Source organism: Oncorhynchus mykiss, chromosome 2, assembly GCF_057628025.1.
Source record: "Oncorhynchus mykiss isolate SJ-2025 chromosome 2, ASM5762802v1, whole genome shotgun sequence".
Lineage (NCBI taxonomy): Eukaryota > Metazoa > Chordata > Actinopteri > Salmoniformes > Salmonidae > Oncorhynchus > Oncorhynchus mykiss.
Genome location: NC_143023.1, coordinates 47309224 through 47324749, shown reverse-complemented (window position 1 = coordinate 47324749; position 15526 = coordinate 47309224). Strand labels below are relative to the sequence as shown.

Sequence of the window (15526 nt, the reverse complement as noted above, 5' to 3'; positions counted from 1 at the left end):
TTTTCATAAATTACTTTTATTGCGTTGGAATTGTACATTTGTATGATTGATTGCAGGGTACTTTTTGTAAAAGAAGCATGGGTCTCAATGAGGTTTTTCTGTTTAAACAAAAGGTTCAATAAAAAAATATATTTTTAAATATGCCGTTTGGGGCCTACTGAAGGAGACCCCCCTGGTTTCCAAGTGTAAGAAAGAGGCCTAGGGCCTCAGTATTCATCTCAGACAGTCTCCTGCGTGGATTCCACTTCTAACACCAATGTCAACTAGTGGCCAATGCCATCCTAGAAGACTGAGGCCCAAGGCCTCTTTATTACAGTTGATGTCAGAAGTGGGATAGACATGTGTTGCATGCTCCTATCACTCCCATAGATTTTTAGCTAGCGGTGGCTAAAGTTAGAAAATGTTTATAGTGGTTTAATGAAAACCAAACCATGGAGTACAGTTTCTCCTGGCCGATAAACTACTTTCAGGGTGAGGAACCATCTAACATTAAGTTTTAAAATACTGAACTTCTCCTTTAATGTGTTGTTGTCATTTTTATGTTTTTCCAGGTCCTTGTTGCCCCGGTAATAGAGAGGGGGACAGTACGGAGAAATATTTACCTGCCCGACGGGGGCTTTCAGTGGCAGGACAGCCGCAACGCCCAGGTGTTCGACGGGGGAACTCTCTTGGAGGACTACCCTGTTGCCCTCGAGGAGGTTGCCATTTTCTTACGGAGGAGATCTTGAGGCTCAAGTCACGTGATTTATACGTGACCTATCCGGATACTAGTTTCGAATCTTTTATTTTATGTTTTACTCGTGCTGTTCTCAAGTTGCACTTTTCCACAAAGACAATTGACAGAGGCTCAAGACTTCTTCTTGAGATTAGATGTGAATATTTTTATACTTGCACTTTACAATTCAGAACGATTTGTATTTTATTGACGTCGTTTTCTTCTCTTTTCTTCCTTTTTTAACTTTAATCTGCTGCACCTCTCGGCTGATTGTTTCAGGACTTCTTTTTTGTTTCTTCTAATCATTGCTGTTCTTGCTTTTTTTGTATCTAAGAAAGAAACCTATGTGTTTACATATGATTCATTTCTAACGTTTAACTGCTGCCGGTTCTCATGGAGACATAGAGTACCAACGCAAGCCCCTCGTTCGCTTAAAAAGAAAAGATATGAATTTCTAAAGAAGACCAAACGAAGGAAAAGAAACAGAAGAATATGGTTTCTGCTAACGGAGAGCCTGGAAGGAATGAATGAGATGTTTGCTTAATATGAAAGAGGCTGAAGCAGCTTGGTATGTTTCTTTCATTCTTTGGAACAGCTTTTACTTGACCTAGGCTTAGAGCTGATGTATGATGAATGTACCTCAACTTCAGTTTTTTCATTGCTTTACTACGCTAACAATCAACACTTACAGACTTCGAGACACCCCTTTCCTTTAAAGCACTTATTTTTTCAACTCATGCTCAAACAATATGCAGAATATAATGCTAATATTCTTTATTGTACTTTACAACCTTAACATACACTACTTGACCAAAAGTATGTGGACACCTGCAGGTCAAACATCTCATTCCAAAATCATGGGCATTAATATGGAGTTGGTCCCCCCTTTGCTGCTATAACAGCCTCCACTCTTCTGGGAAGGCTTTCCACTAGATGTTGGAACATTGATGCAGGGAGTTGCTCCCATCCAGCCACAAGAGCATTAGTGAGGTCGGGCACTGATGATGGGTGATTAGGGCTGGCTTGCAGTCAGCGTTACAATTCATCCCAAAGGTGTTCGATGGGGTTGAGGTCAGGGAACTGTACAGGCCAGTCAAGTTCTTCCACACCAATCTCAACAAACCATTTCTGTATGGGTCTCGCTTTGTGCACGGGGGCATTGTCATGCTGAAATAGGAAAGGGCCTTCCCCAACCTATTGTTGGAAGCTCAGAATTGTCAAGAATGTCATTGTATGCTGTATCATTATCATTTCCTTTCAAAAACAGCCCCAGACCATTACTCCTCCTCCACCAAACATTACAGTTGGCACTATGTATTGAGGCAGGTAGCGTTCTCCTAGCATCCGCCAAACGTCCGTCGGACTGCCAGATGGTGATGCGTAATTCATCACTCTAGAAAACCCTTTTCCACTGCTCCAGAGTCCATTGGTGGTGAGCCTTACACCACTCCAACTGATGCTTGGCATTGCGCATGGGGATCTTAGGCTTGTGTGCTGCTACTCGGCCATGGAAACCCATTTCGTGAAGCTCCCGACAAACACTTCCTGTGCTGACGTTGCTTCCAGAGGCAGTTTGGAACTTGTTAGTGAGTGTTGCAACTGAGGACAGACATTTTTGTGCACTCTTCAGCACTCAGTGGTCCCGTTCTGTGGCTGTCTGCTGAATTTTTTACACTTGTCAGCAACAGGTGTGGCTGAAATTGCTGAATCTACTAATTTGAATGGGTGTCCACATACTTTCGTATACATAGTGTAGCTTTTCAAGCTCTATTCTGGTATAAGCAACCCATTTGAGTGCCTTTTTTATACATGAACTTGAACCTAAACCACTGTCCCAGCAAGAGCATGCACCATACGCAACAGATGTTGCTTATAGCAGCTTAGCCCACTCAAACCTCATACTCAACATGCTGTCTGTCTTAAAACGTTTTAATCGTATGGTCATGTTTTACTGGCACTGCTGCTGTGTTGGTGTGCTCTTTCGTGGTAGCCAGAGGAAGCTCTAAAGAAAGACACCAGGCTCTAAAGGTGGACGCCAGTTGTAATGGAGATTCAAATAAGACAGGGATGTTCTAAGGTGCCCCAAAGTACCTGTATATTTCAATGGTTGGAAACACCTATGTACTGTTTGCGCTGTCATAGCAACCGTTGCAGCACAGTTTGGATGCAGATTAGAATGACTATTGTCAAAGAATGCAAGCCCCTCCCCCAATTGTATACAGGGTGGATCACTATTGAGACCAGGATCTCATTTGCAAGGGAGCCCGGTGAACAGGAACATACAATAAATAATATCAATACAATAAATACAATAAGAGTCATCAAAACAAACAACTCACATATCACCTCCCTTAAACTCAATCTAAACTGTCCAATTCAGACAAGCGAGTCAAATTTCAAGGTGGCCTGAATGGTATTCCATGACCTGGGGGCATAGAAACATAAAAACTAAAGGCATTTTTACCCAGGTCAATGGAGACGCATGGGACCTCTAGAACCAGCCAGTCCAGACAGTGGGTCTGAAAATTGCTGGATCTCCAGTTAATACGGGAGCTTATCAATAAAAGAGAGCTTATCGTCAATCCAAATCCCCAAGTATTTTTAAATGCGGAACTTGGGGCTCCATTCAATTAGCAAATATGCAAGTCCTCAGGGTCAATATTAAGAGACCTAGAGAACAACATACATTTGTTTATATTAGCATTTAGCATTCATTTAAGATCACTAAGTGATTTTTGAATTGAGTCAAAACCAGGATGAAGGTCATGAATGGCCTGCTGTAATGAAGGTACACAGAAGTAAATAACTATAATCCACGTAGAGATGAATGTTGCAGGTCTTAACAGATAGACCAATATTATTTACATAAATAGTTGACAACGGGGCCCAAAATCACCCTCTGCGGCATACCTTCGTAATTTTAAGGAAACTAGATTTGATACCGTCAGTAAGCACACATTGTGTCCTGTCCGTTAGATAGTTCTTGAACCAATTGCAAGATGCCTGATCACGGTCTATTTCAGAGAAACTTTGAACAAGTAAAACATGGTCAATCATATCAAATGTTTTCGATGGGTCAATAAATAGGTCAGTACACATATTTTTATGGTCTAAACAATATAGCACATCATCTATGTTCGGGTCTAAAACCAGACTTATGGTCATTAAGAATAGAATGAGAAGGAAAGAAAGTTTCAAGCTGAGAGTTGGCCAGGGACTCTAAAACTTCGGCAAGGCAAGATAGCTTGGAAATTGGATGGTAGTTATCCAAGTCAGAAGGACTGTGTAGGAGGAGGACTTATGCCATTTTCCATATAACTCCAGAAACAGAAACAATTGGCAAGTTAAAAAATATAGCATAAGGATTCTGCAATAAGTGGGGCAGAAATCTGCAGCAGAAAGGGATCAAGTGAGTCAGCTACAGCCATTTTTCTTTTTTTTTTTTTTTTACATCGATCTTCAATAAGGCACCTAGTACATACTGTAGACATCCAATGGTTGAAATGAGGAATGTGTATCTGGGAATGTATTGTTCTCTGCAACCTGGCTCGAGGTGGAATCAGAGTTTTCAGAAGCTATAAAATCAAATAGGTGACCCCCAGAGGCAAAGTGGTTATTAAAAATGTCCATCACAAATGTCCATCTTATCTGTTATGGGAACAGAGGCTGTCGTAACGTGCTGGAGTAATGAGGGGATGGAGTTTTGTTTCAGAGATTTGACTCCCTTCCAGAAGGCAGCTGGATTCTCACCAGTTCAAGAAGTATGTCGATTTAGCCTTTTTAACCAGGCATAGACATATTTCTCAAGCGTCTGAAGGACTGCCAGTCAGACTTAAATTCAGTCATCCTAGCCTTAGCCCAAGCTACATTTCTCTCCAGAATTATTTCTGATAGTTCATGCGCGAACCAGGGATTAGCTTTATCCCTTACCCTTAGTTTCTTGAATGGAGCATGCTTATCTGCAATAGAGCAAAGAAGTAAAACAGTTTAGGGCCTGATGCGAAATGCCTATGGCGGGTGACGTACTTCCATGGTTGGGCAGCAGAATTGGTGAGAGTATTATCCTCAATCCACCAGAGGCAACGGTCCTGCTCCATTTCCCAGGGGAGTGGGAGGCTTCTTTGGGGAGGGGTCCCTGGAAGGCATTGGCCATTCAGTCAAGGAGTGTTGAGATGGTGGTGATACTCTCAACACATTGAAACGAAGTCCAGCCTGTGGTGTGGAAAAGGTAGGCGTGGGTACTTTCCCCAGTAGATTGTGCAAGTTTTGAATCTGTTTACTAAGAGTAGTCACTTCTTTCCTATAGTCTTCTGCAAGTAAACAATTGTTGCCTCAAAACTCTGGTCAGTCCACATTGTCCCGGAAGAGAGCATAGTAAATACAGCTCCTGCAGCACAAGAAATGCTCGCTTTTTTCCCTGAACGGGAAAGCATCCATGGAAAGAGACATAGGAACTAAAGAGATAGTGATTTCAGGCAGAGTAATAAAATAGACAATAACGTATTTTCCGGACCTATACAGGCTGTCGGTAAATAGACCCAATATATAAATGCACCAAATACAAACAAATATATTAAACGAAATAGACTCCAGCCTGTTAAACTTAACTTTCTTCTACAAACAATTCAGTCTCAAAGAAATGTGTGCGCTCTCTCTCTTTCCAGTAACCCTAACCTTCATGGGATAGTTCAGGGAAATTACATATTTAGATATGTTTCCTTGAAAGCAGTCTAGGTACAATGAGTGACTGCAATCCACACTGCAATCCAAATCATCTCTTAAATGGATTGTGTTGCTCAATGGTTCAGATGATTTTGGCAGGACATTTGAAATGGGGATACTATTTGGTCCCAAAATGCTAATATGAACAAAACCAAATTGTGGATTGCAGTCATTCAAAGTCAGAATTTCTAAATATGTAATTTCACTGAACTATCCCTTTAAAGTGATAGTTCACACAGCTACATCTTGATTGCTTAGAGTAGAAATTCAATGTTTCTGTATTATTCTTTCGTAATATGATAGCATATTTGTCTAACGTAAAGGGCTGGTGGGAACCATTCATTGGATCCATTAATTGGCATCAGTGCCCTTATCAAGATAATATTGAGTTGATCTCTATGAATTATTAGCTACATCCTCTTCTCAAAGCATCTGATTCATTTACTGCAGTAGTAGAGTTTTATGAAAAAAATTCTCAAATATATTTTGAAGGCTACACAGCAATTGAAAGACGGATCTACTGTAAAGATTTTGAATTAACATTTGACTGAGTTGTCAGAGTTACCTGCTATACAGTTAGATAGACAGCCAATCTGGTTTAGAAAGCATGTGATTTTTATAGAGGCTGTCCAAATATAGAGCAATTGTCTCCACACATTACAGACCTGCTAAGTGATTTGGTTAGTGAATTTATTATTTGATTTACTGTAACTATACCCTCAGTTCACAGACAGATTTTTCACCTCATTCTTTATATCCAGCACCATACCAGTGTATGTGAAAACGGTGCATTTCTAAGTTTTGTAGTCAGAAAGATAGAAAAGGTTTTCAGCAATTTCTCCCGGTGATGTTATTTTCTAAAAAAAAAAAAATGTTTCCTTCGTAAGAAACCAAAAACCAGTCGTTGCTTAACAAATCAAACCTCGGTACGGATTCTCTCTGTTTTGTTTGTCATCCTGGGACCTGAACTGCGTCATTTAATTACACCTTTCATTTTGACAACTGAATTGATTTACTTTAATTTGACTTGTTTTCTTCATACAGAAAGAACACTCAGGTCTACTGTTAGTAGCTAATCAAATCACACAATGTCTTAGTGCCACAGCACATTGTGGGCATGTGTCTTAAACGTCTTAAACCCTATTAGAGATTCATGTACTTAACCGTTATGGCCAAATGCAGTAGAACTAGCTGTTTATGTAAAGAGCTTTTCTTTTTTCCTGCTTATGTTTTTCAGTGTATGCTGTTTTATGGTACTGTAGATGTAAGTTGCTAAGAAAAACTTGGAGACACTTTTCCCACCACACGCTGAGCAAGCGTGATGATATGTACCTTGTTGTCAGCCCTCTCTTATACAGTAGGAGGACGGACCGGGTATTACCATAACCACATCAATAATGTACATATTTCAATGACTGTGCAATTACATGTTTTATTTTTCTCTTCTGTAAATTAGAGAAATAGAATCGACAAACTGCAATAAAGTTTACATTTTCTTACAGAAGCTGTTTTTGACTTTGTTAAATGATGACAAGACAGATCATGATATCTCAAGATTGTGTTACTATGTACATGGTCAATGTGTCTTTGTTAGAGCTCTTGTCTGTAGTTATTGCATGATTATAGTATTATCATCTGTGCCTTTGGACAGAAAATGTGTGGTTCCTTGTTTCTGTATGCTTGGCTGTGTGTGCTGTGTTTTGTGCTCATGTGCATGCTTGTTATCTTATTTGTCAGTGTATGTGTGTGCCGATGCAGTCATCCTTATATTTTTGTGCATGTGTGTGTGTGTGGTTTTACTATCCTTGTGGAGACCAGAAGTCCTCACAGTGATAATAACACATGGAAAATTGTGGGGAGATTTTGCCGATTACCACAAGGACAAAGTGTCACGTTCTGACCTCTATTTCCTTTGTTTTGGTATTTATTTTGTATGGTCAGGGCGTGAGTTGGGTGGGCAGTCTATGTTTGTTTTTCTATGTTTTGGTCTAGTTCTATGTTCGGCCTGATATGGTTCTCAATCAGAGGCAGGTGTTCGTCATTGTCTCTGATTGGGAACCATATTTAGGTAGCCTGGGTTTCACTGTGTTTGTGGGTGATTGTTCCTGTTTTTGTGTTTGCACCAGACAGGGCTGTTTTGAGTTCTCACATTTCTTGTTTTTTCGTTAGTTTGTTCTTGTATAGTGTCGTAAATAAAGTACAATGAACAACCACCACGCTGCGCTTTGGTCCGCCTCTACTTCACAAGAAGAGAATCGTTACAGAATCACCCACCACAACAGGACCAAGCGGTGTGGTAATGGGCAAAGGAGAAAGCAGCAGCAGGAGCAGCGCGAGGTATGGACATGGGAGGACGAATTAGACGGTAAAGGACCTTGGGCTCAGCCAGGAGAATATCGCCGCCCCAAGGAAGAACGGGAGGCGGCGAAAGCGGAGAGGCGCTGGTACGAGGAGGCAGCGCGGCGTCGTGGATGGAAGCCCGGGAGTCAGCCCCAAAAATTTCTTGGGGGGGGGGCTAACAGGGAGTATGGCTACGCCAGGTAGGAGACCTGAGCCAACTTCCTGTGGTTACCGGGGGGCTAGAGAGACCGGGCAGGCACCGTGTTATGCTGTGGAGCGCACGGTGTCCCCAGTGCGGGTGCACAGCCCGGTGCGGTACATTCCAGCTCCGCGTATCGGCCGGGCTAGAGTGGGCATCGAGCCAAGTGCCATGAAGCCGGCTCTACGCATCTGGTCTCCAGTGCGTCTCCTTGGGCCGGCTTACATGGCACCAGCCTTGCGCACGGTGTCCCCGGTTCGCCTGCATAGCCCAGTGCGGGCTATTCCACCTCGCCGCACTGGCAGGGCGACCGGGACCATTCAACCGGGTAAGGTTGGGCAGGCTCGGTGCTCAAGAGCTCCAGTGCGCCTGCACGGCCCGGTCTATCCGTCACCACCTCCACACCCCAGCCCTCCGGTGGCAGCTCCCCGTACCAGGCTGTCTCTCCGGCCCATCCGTCCAGAGCCTTCCTCCTCTCCAGCGCTGCCGGAGCCTCCCGCCTGTCCGGCGCCTCTGCCGGAGCCTCCCGCCTGTCCGGCGCCTCTGCCGGAGCCTCCCGCCTGTCCGGCGCCTCTGCCAGAGCTTCCCGTCTGCCCGGCGCCTCTGCCAGAGCTTCGCGTCTGCCCGGCGCCATCGGAGCTTCCCGTCTGCCCAGCGCCGCCCGTCTGCCCAGCGCCGCCAGTGCCGCCCGTCTGCCCAGCGCCGCCAGTGCCGCCCGTCTGCCCAGCGCCGCCAGTGCCGCCCGTCTGCCCAGCGCCGCCAGTGCCGCCCGTCTGCCCAGCGCCGCCAGTGCCGCCCGTCTGCCCAGCGCCGCCAGTGCCGCCCGTCTGCCCAGCGCCGCCAGTGCCGCCCGTCTGCCCAGCGCCGCCAGTGCCGCCCGTCTGCCCAGCGCCGCCAGTGCCGCCCGTCTGCCCAGCGCCGCCAGTGCCGCCCGTCTGCGCCGCCCGTCTGCCCAGCGCCGCCAGTGCCGCCCGTCTGCCCAGCGCCGCCAGTGCCGCCCGTCTGCCAGGAGCCGCCAATGCCGCCCGTCTGCCAGGAGCCGCCAGTGCCGCCCGTCAGCCAGGGGCCGCCAGTGCCGCCCGTCAGCCAGGGGCCGCCAGTGCCGCCAGTCAGCCAGGGGCCGCCAGGGGCCGCCAGTCAGCCAGGGGCCGCCAGTGCCGCCAGTCAGCCAGGGGCCGCCAGTCAGCCAGGGGCCGCCAGTGCCGCCAGTCAGCCAGGGGCCGCTAGAGCCCCTCCGCCCGGAGCAGCTGTCCCTCTGTCCCGAGCAGCTGTCCCTCTGTCCCGAGCAGCTGTCCCTCTGTCCCGAGCAGCTGTCCCTCTGTCCCGAGCAGCTGTCCCTCTGTCCCGAGCAGCTGTCCCTCTGTCCCGAGCAGCTGTCCCTCTGTCCCAAGCAGCCCCTCTGTCCAGTGGGGTCATTGAGAGGGGTGGGCATGGTGAGTAAGCCACGGAGGCGGACAATAAGGCGGACTGAGACAATGGCGAAGTGGGGTCCGCGTCCCGCGCCAGAGCCGCCACCGCGGACAGACGCCCACCCAGACCCTCCCCTATAGGTCAAGGTTTTGCGGCCGGAGTCCGCACCTTTGGGGGGGGGTACTGTCACGTTCTGACCTCTATTTCCTTTGTTTTGGTATTTATTTTGTATGGTCAGGGCGTGAGTTGGGTGGGCAGTCTATGTTTGTTTTTCTATGTTTTGGTCTAGTTCTATGTTCGGCCTGATATGGTTCTCAATCAGAGGCAGGTGTTCGTCATTGTCTCTGATTGGGAACCATATTTAGGTAGCCTGGGTTTCACTGTGTTTGTGGGTGATTGTTCCTGTTTTTGTGTTTGCACCAGACAGGGCTGTTTTGAGTTCTCACGTTTCTTGTTTTTTCGTTAGTTTGTTCTTGTATAGTGTCGTAAATAAAGTACAATGAACAACCACCACGCTGCGCTTTGGTCCGCCTCTACTTCACAAGAAGAGAATCGTTACACAAAGGCTGTTTTAGGTTTAGGGGTTAGGGTTAAAATATCATTTTCAATGGGAATCAATTGTTTGGTGCCCACAAGGATAGCAAAACAAACGTGTGTTTTTTTCTTGCTTGCTTGTGTATTTCTGTGTGCTCATATTCATGATTGTGTGCTTCGTTTTTCAAGTGTGTGCTATCTTGGTTTTGTGAGTGTGCGCTTGGCTAGTTTTGTGAATGTGTTTTTGCTTGGTTGTACGTGTGCTCACTTGCTTGAGAGTATGCTCATGGTCATGGTCATGTGCTTGGCTTTGAGTGTGTATTATCTTGTGTGTGTCTACATATGGACGTCACTCACTCTACCTCCCTCCGTGTCAGCCAGTCTGTCACTGTATATCTGCGTCCATGCTGACTACTAACATCTCCACGAATTCCTCTTAAAGCTAATAAAAGTTATTTATAGTGGCGTTGAGCATGCGGTGGTGGCTGAGATTCTCTGGGGAATCACATTCCCCCATGCAGCCCCCCCCCCCCCCCCCGCCCCCGACCTACCTTTCAGCTCCCTGCCTGGCCAGGATCCACCCAGGGGCCCCTTTCTCACTTCTCTCTCCTTCCCTCTCTACTCCTTTACTTCAGACCGACGGGTGCAGCAGGCTACCGGCATCTTACTTTCACCAGATCACCCTACTCAGCCCTATTTAGGATTTATGTAATCACTTTTATATTAGGTATTTCTTAAAGCAGGATCAATGAGTTAGCTTGCCAGCTTTTAGCTGGTAAGGTTAAGGTTAATTCTGCCATGTGAAATACCATCCAGGTCTCTGGAGGTATTTTTGGAGGGACCTGGGTCATGTTCATTAGGCACCAAATGGTCGAAAACAGAGTGAAACATGGAAAGATGCTCATTTTCATTTCCATCGCAAAACATTTTAAAGTGTTTTCTGTTGTGTGCCCTATTGAACACAACCCAGACGGCATTGAAGGGCAAAATTCCAATAATTGGTTGTTAGTGTTAAGCGGAGTGACACAGGGGAACCCAAGAGCAGTCTCAGATGAGGAAACAGGGATAAATGAACCAAACTATTTATTGTTACACAGAGAGATATGGAGTGCAGATCCAGGGAAGCTCGGATGAGTATCAGAAAAACCTGATGTGGAGACTGCGGTTGGAGTTGGCTGAGTAGAACAGGGTAAACAGGTCCTGAGGGGAATCCAAGGTAGTGGTGGTGAGTAAAATCCAGAGCAAGGTAGTTGGGTGGTGAGATGTGGAACAGGAGACAGGAGCCAGAGCGGTAACTGCAATACACGGTGTCAGGCAGGGAAACAGGCTCAGCAGAGTAACAGGATCTTGAATAATCATAAATGGCTAGAATCATGAACTGACTGAGCAGAGATTACAATCTGGCAGAATGGAAGTGGCAGGACTGAGTATTTGTAGAGGTCTTGATTATGGAATGAGTTGCAGCTGGTAGGGATCTGCTCTGACTCAGCACACCTGTCTCCAACCACACAGAGAGGGAGAGAGAGAGAGAGTGTACAGGGGGAGTAACTGCAGGTCAAGAAGACACCGGATGAACACCAGAGGGCATAGCAGGTGCAGATGTGACATACAGTTTAGAGTCTCATATCTTAGTCATTCTGAATGCAAGTTGCAGGTGAATGAAATTTCAGAATGTTGGCTGTCCCAACTCTGTTTGGATTCCGATAGGAATTACACGTCACTTTGCAAACCTGCATAATGTGACTTACAGGCCTGATGAGTGTTAGGGTAAAACTAGGCCCTGAAAATAACACCTTATGAAATATGCATTGTATTGTGTTAAATCATTTTATTTGAACTATAACATGTTTGCCTAGAATCTCACTTGAAGGTCACAGGACTGAAAATGCATGTATGCAAAAACCATGTCTCTGTCACTAACAGATACAGTCATGGGTGGTAAACTCAAAATTTTACTTGAATGGCAAGGCATTCTGGGAAATATGTAAATAAAACTTTTCACTAAGCAGTGTGTTAATTTAACACTGAAAAGTGTGGACCTGTAAAGACACTGGACCAGTGTTAAATTGAACACTCGGTGTTGATATAACACTGGAGAATTTGCTGTCTACTCAATTAGCTTTGAGCTTAACACAACCTTGCCAGCCCGGCATGAAAAACAAATTGTACAGCCAAACCCGAATCAAGAATGCCACGAATGATCAACTTTGATATCCAATCTACATAACTGACATGAACCGACAATGTCGTTCACTCTTTCTTTGCCCATTTCATAACGGCAAAGACTATGAATGAATGGTCACTTTAGAATGTGGACACCCCTGGCCTGTATTAATGGATCAAAGCACATGATGATTGGCCAGCCAGCACACACAGCAGACAATACGGTCTATTTTTTAGGGTGTTGTGTACTGTGGAGACAGGCAGATGAATTAAACTGGTGACAAGCAGAGGCCTGAGACCTCTCGCTCAGTCTACTTTTAGAAAGTGCAAATCAAGTTTTAGGTTTCAGTGTCTGCCCCAGAGTGAATGGGTTTTCCAGCTTGCCAATTAGACATACAATTTAAAAGCCTCTTGTCCACGGGCCAGTTGGTTGGGAGCCTCTTGTGCAGTGCAAGGCTAGTGTCAGTCTGTGTATGTGTGTGTGTCTTTGCATTTCTGTGCACATGTGTGTGTGTATATTTGTGTATCTGCATGTGAGTTGTGGTTTGGTGTGGAGTATGAGTCTGTGTCCCGTCTGGCTTGTAGTCTGTTATTCATTCTCAGCAGATAGAATAAGGTATATTGTGTAACAGCAGATGTAATGAATGCAACAGACTCAATCTCTTAGAGATATGTATTCAAAGAAAGTGTTTTGAAATTTTGTTTTACAAAGGCTCTGCCTTTGAAAGTGATCCTTTTCCCCCAAGCAGCCAAGCTGCAGGTTCCCAGAGTTGACGAGGGGCAAGTAGACCTCAGGAATGCGGCCTTGAAACATTAGCCCACCAGCGGAAGCCCAGGGCTGGGTGACATAGGGGCGGGCGTACCATTCTGGAGGTGTGGGATTTAAAGGGTGGGGGGGTGTCCCATCTAATCATTTCCTGTTCCTGCCCTGCTGAGAAATCTGTCACCTCGTGATAGAGGTCTGTGCAGCACTGATTTATTCATCCCTTCTAGGCAATGTAGTAAACCAGGGGCGGACTTTGCCCAAAATGCCAGATGGGCTGGTTTATTTTTAGCCCAGTGGGCCTGTCTAACTTAGGTTTTTTGTGCAAAATTACTATTATCTGGCTAATATTGGGGGCCATAAAGAAATAAATGGGCTGGTGTGGGGGCCTCGAGGAAAAATATGGGCCAGTGTGGGCCAGTGTAAGGGCCTCAAGGGTTAAAAATTGTTCGGTGTGAAGGCCTAAAGGAAATGCCAGGGCTGATTTTTGGTTCCAGGCGGTCCTTGTAGTGAACTATAGCCTAATCATATTTAGGAAGTACATTTCCTTGGAAAGATATCTGCCCCGTTGTTCTCCACCCATGCATAGGCTATAGCCAAGCCTACTCTATTTAAGTGAGACCACACGTGCTCCTGATCTAGCACATATGGCTACTAAACTTGAAGCAGCGAATGATGAGAGCAGACACTTGCACTTTCTAACTTTTAGGAGGACGATTTGCAGGCAAAGACAAATAAATGGGTAATCAATATTTATTGAAAATGAAAAGTTGCAATGCTCGCTCAGCATGGTAGCCAAACCTGTGCACGTGTTGCGCCTTTTCCTTTTCAATGACGATCACAATTTTTGATTGCACCTCCACTTCTTTACATGATCGATATTTATTTACAGACACTGAGGTAAACTATAGTCTAATCATATTTAATGTAATTTCCTTGGAGAGATAGCTGATACGTAATTCTCCGCCAATGCATAGGCAGCCTACCCTTTTTCATTGAGACCACACATAAGGTAGCAGGCACACTCAACTCGGACCAAAGAGGTAGGCTACTTAACTTGAAGCAGCGAATTCTGAGTGTGTGAATAATGTGTTTTTAATACAGTAGGTAGGCTAATGCATACAACGCAGAAATATTACCGTATCCAAACGATTTGCGGGACAACAACAAATGTTTTCATCCCAAAGTTGTCTGTGTGACCACCTGCTCCCAACCGCAGCATGATACATGCAGACCGCTCTGTCGGGACTGCATGTCGCGGTAATGCCGCTGTCTACCTCGTGGCGCCTTTAAAAGTTTTCCTTTTAATTTGGGCTCCCGAGGAATAACGCTCAAACGCTGGTCTTTGACAGTTTTATTAATACCACGGCAGGTGGACCTGCCTCCTCTGTGCGGTCCATTTGAGCCTGACCACCTGGCTGTGTGGTGGGCTGCTGCAAGGGGACGGCTCCCTCAAGGTAAATCTACATTGCCTTGTAGTAGCAAGAAGGATTCAATTTTCCTACAGTCTTCATTTCAAGTGATTTTCAATTTTCTCAAAGAAGAAGTGAAGGATGTAGGGCCTAGTTACGCATGCTAGCTGGTAGCTCCATTCTTTGATGGTTTATGTCTGCACAATATTGTATATATTAATACTGACTTAACCAAATGGTGTCTAGGTGTTGTTGTGTCAACTATGTTTTGCTTGGGTCTGGATGAACACCAACCAAGACAATGTTCAAGGTTAAGGACCATGTACTATCCTGTTTGTTTTGAAGTAGCTTCAGACACCGTTTAACTTTCACTACCTTTCTCTCTCTCACACACACACACACACAAACATTAAAACAAACAAAAAAACATTATTTAAATCCACAAATCACATGACAGTCGAGAAAGACTGAAACAATTCAAAAATCAGGGATATATGGATACCAAAAAGCACTTTCTTCTCCATACAGCTAGGCTAACCATGACTGCTGACAGCGAGCAGCACCTTGCTAGCTGCTTTGCTTTTGTCCTATGCAGGCATGCAATCTGTATGCCACGTACTGTCAGCCAATGTACAGCACGTGGAGACATACTGTATCAGTACCACTAGTTTGCACTAGTACACAAGGCATGATACAACGGGTGGATGTTTAAGTAGCTTGGCAGCAGAGATCTTCTCCGTCTATGAGTAACCAACTTCAAAAATAGCAGCCCACATAAAAAATGAGCACCTCCCTCTAACCTCCCCCAACAACAACAAATTCTGGTGTGTTTAGCACACAAGGGAACACATCATGAACATCAAAACAGATGCCTCTGACAAGAGAATGTTGGTGAATGTGCACTGCTGGTGGTAGTGCCTGTCTCACCTCACAATGGACCAGGTCAACAAGGCATGTCTAGCTACAGTATTTACAGGTTCTTAAACACACATCCACCGTTTCATCTTGGAGTCCAAATGACCCCAGTTGGTAATCCATGTAAGCAAAATATGTTGGTAGGGTTAATGTATGCAGGGAACCACGGTACACTGATATGAGTGAAGTCGGAAGTTCACATACACATCATTAAAACTTGTTTTTCAACCACTCCAAAGATTTATTGTTAACAAACTATAGTTTTGGCAAGTCGGTTAGGATATCTACTGTGTGCATGACACAAGTAAATTTACCAACAATTGTTCTCAGACATATAATTTCACTTATAATTC

At 45.2% G+C, this 15526-nt stretch overlaps 1 protein-coding gene across 1 annotated transcript in view; it reads left to right on the top strand.

Annotated features, from left to right (window-relative positions):
* si:ch211-236l14.4 (SITS-binding protein) overlaps positions 1 to 5015 on the top strand; it is an 82570-nt gene extending 77555 nt beyond the window's left edge. Inside the window, exon 10 of the mRNA XM_021564132.3 lies at positions 552 to 5015. Coding sequence (XP_021419807.3) covers positions 552 to 728 — 177 coding nt within the window. The 3' untranslated portion in view covers positions 729 to 5015. The remainder of the gene's footprint in view (positions 1 to 551) is intronic.
* Positions 5016 to 15526: the final 10511 nt, after the last annotated feature.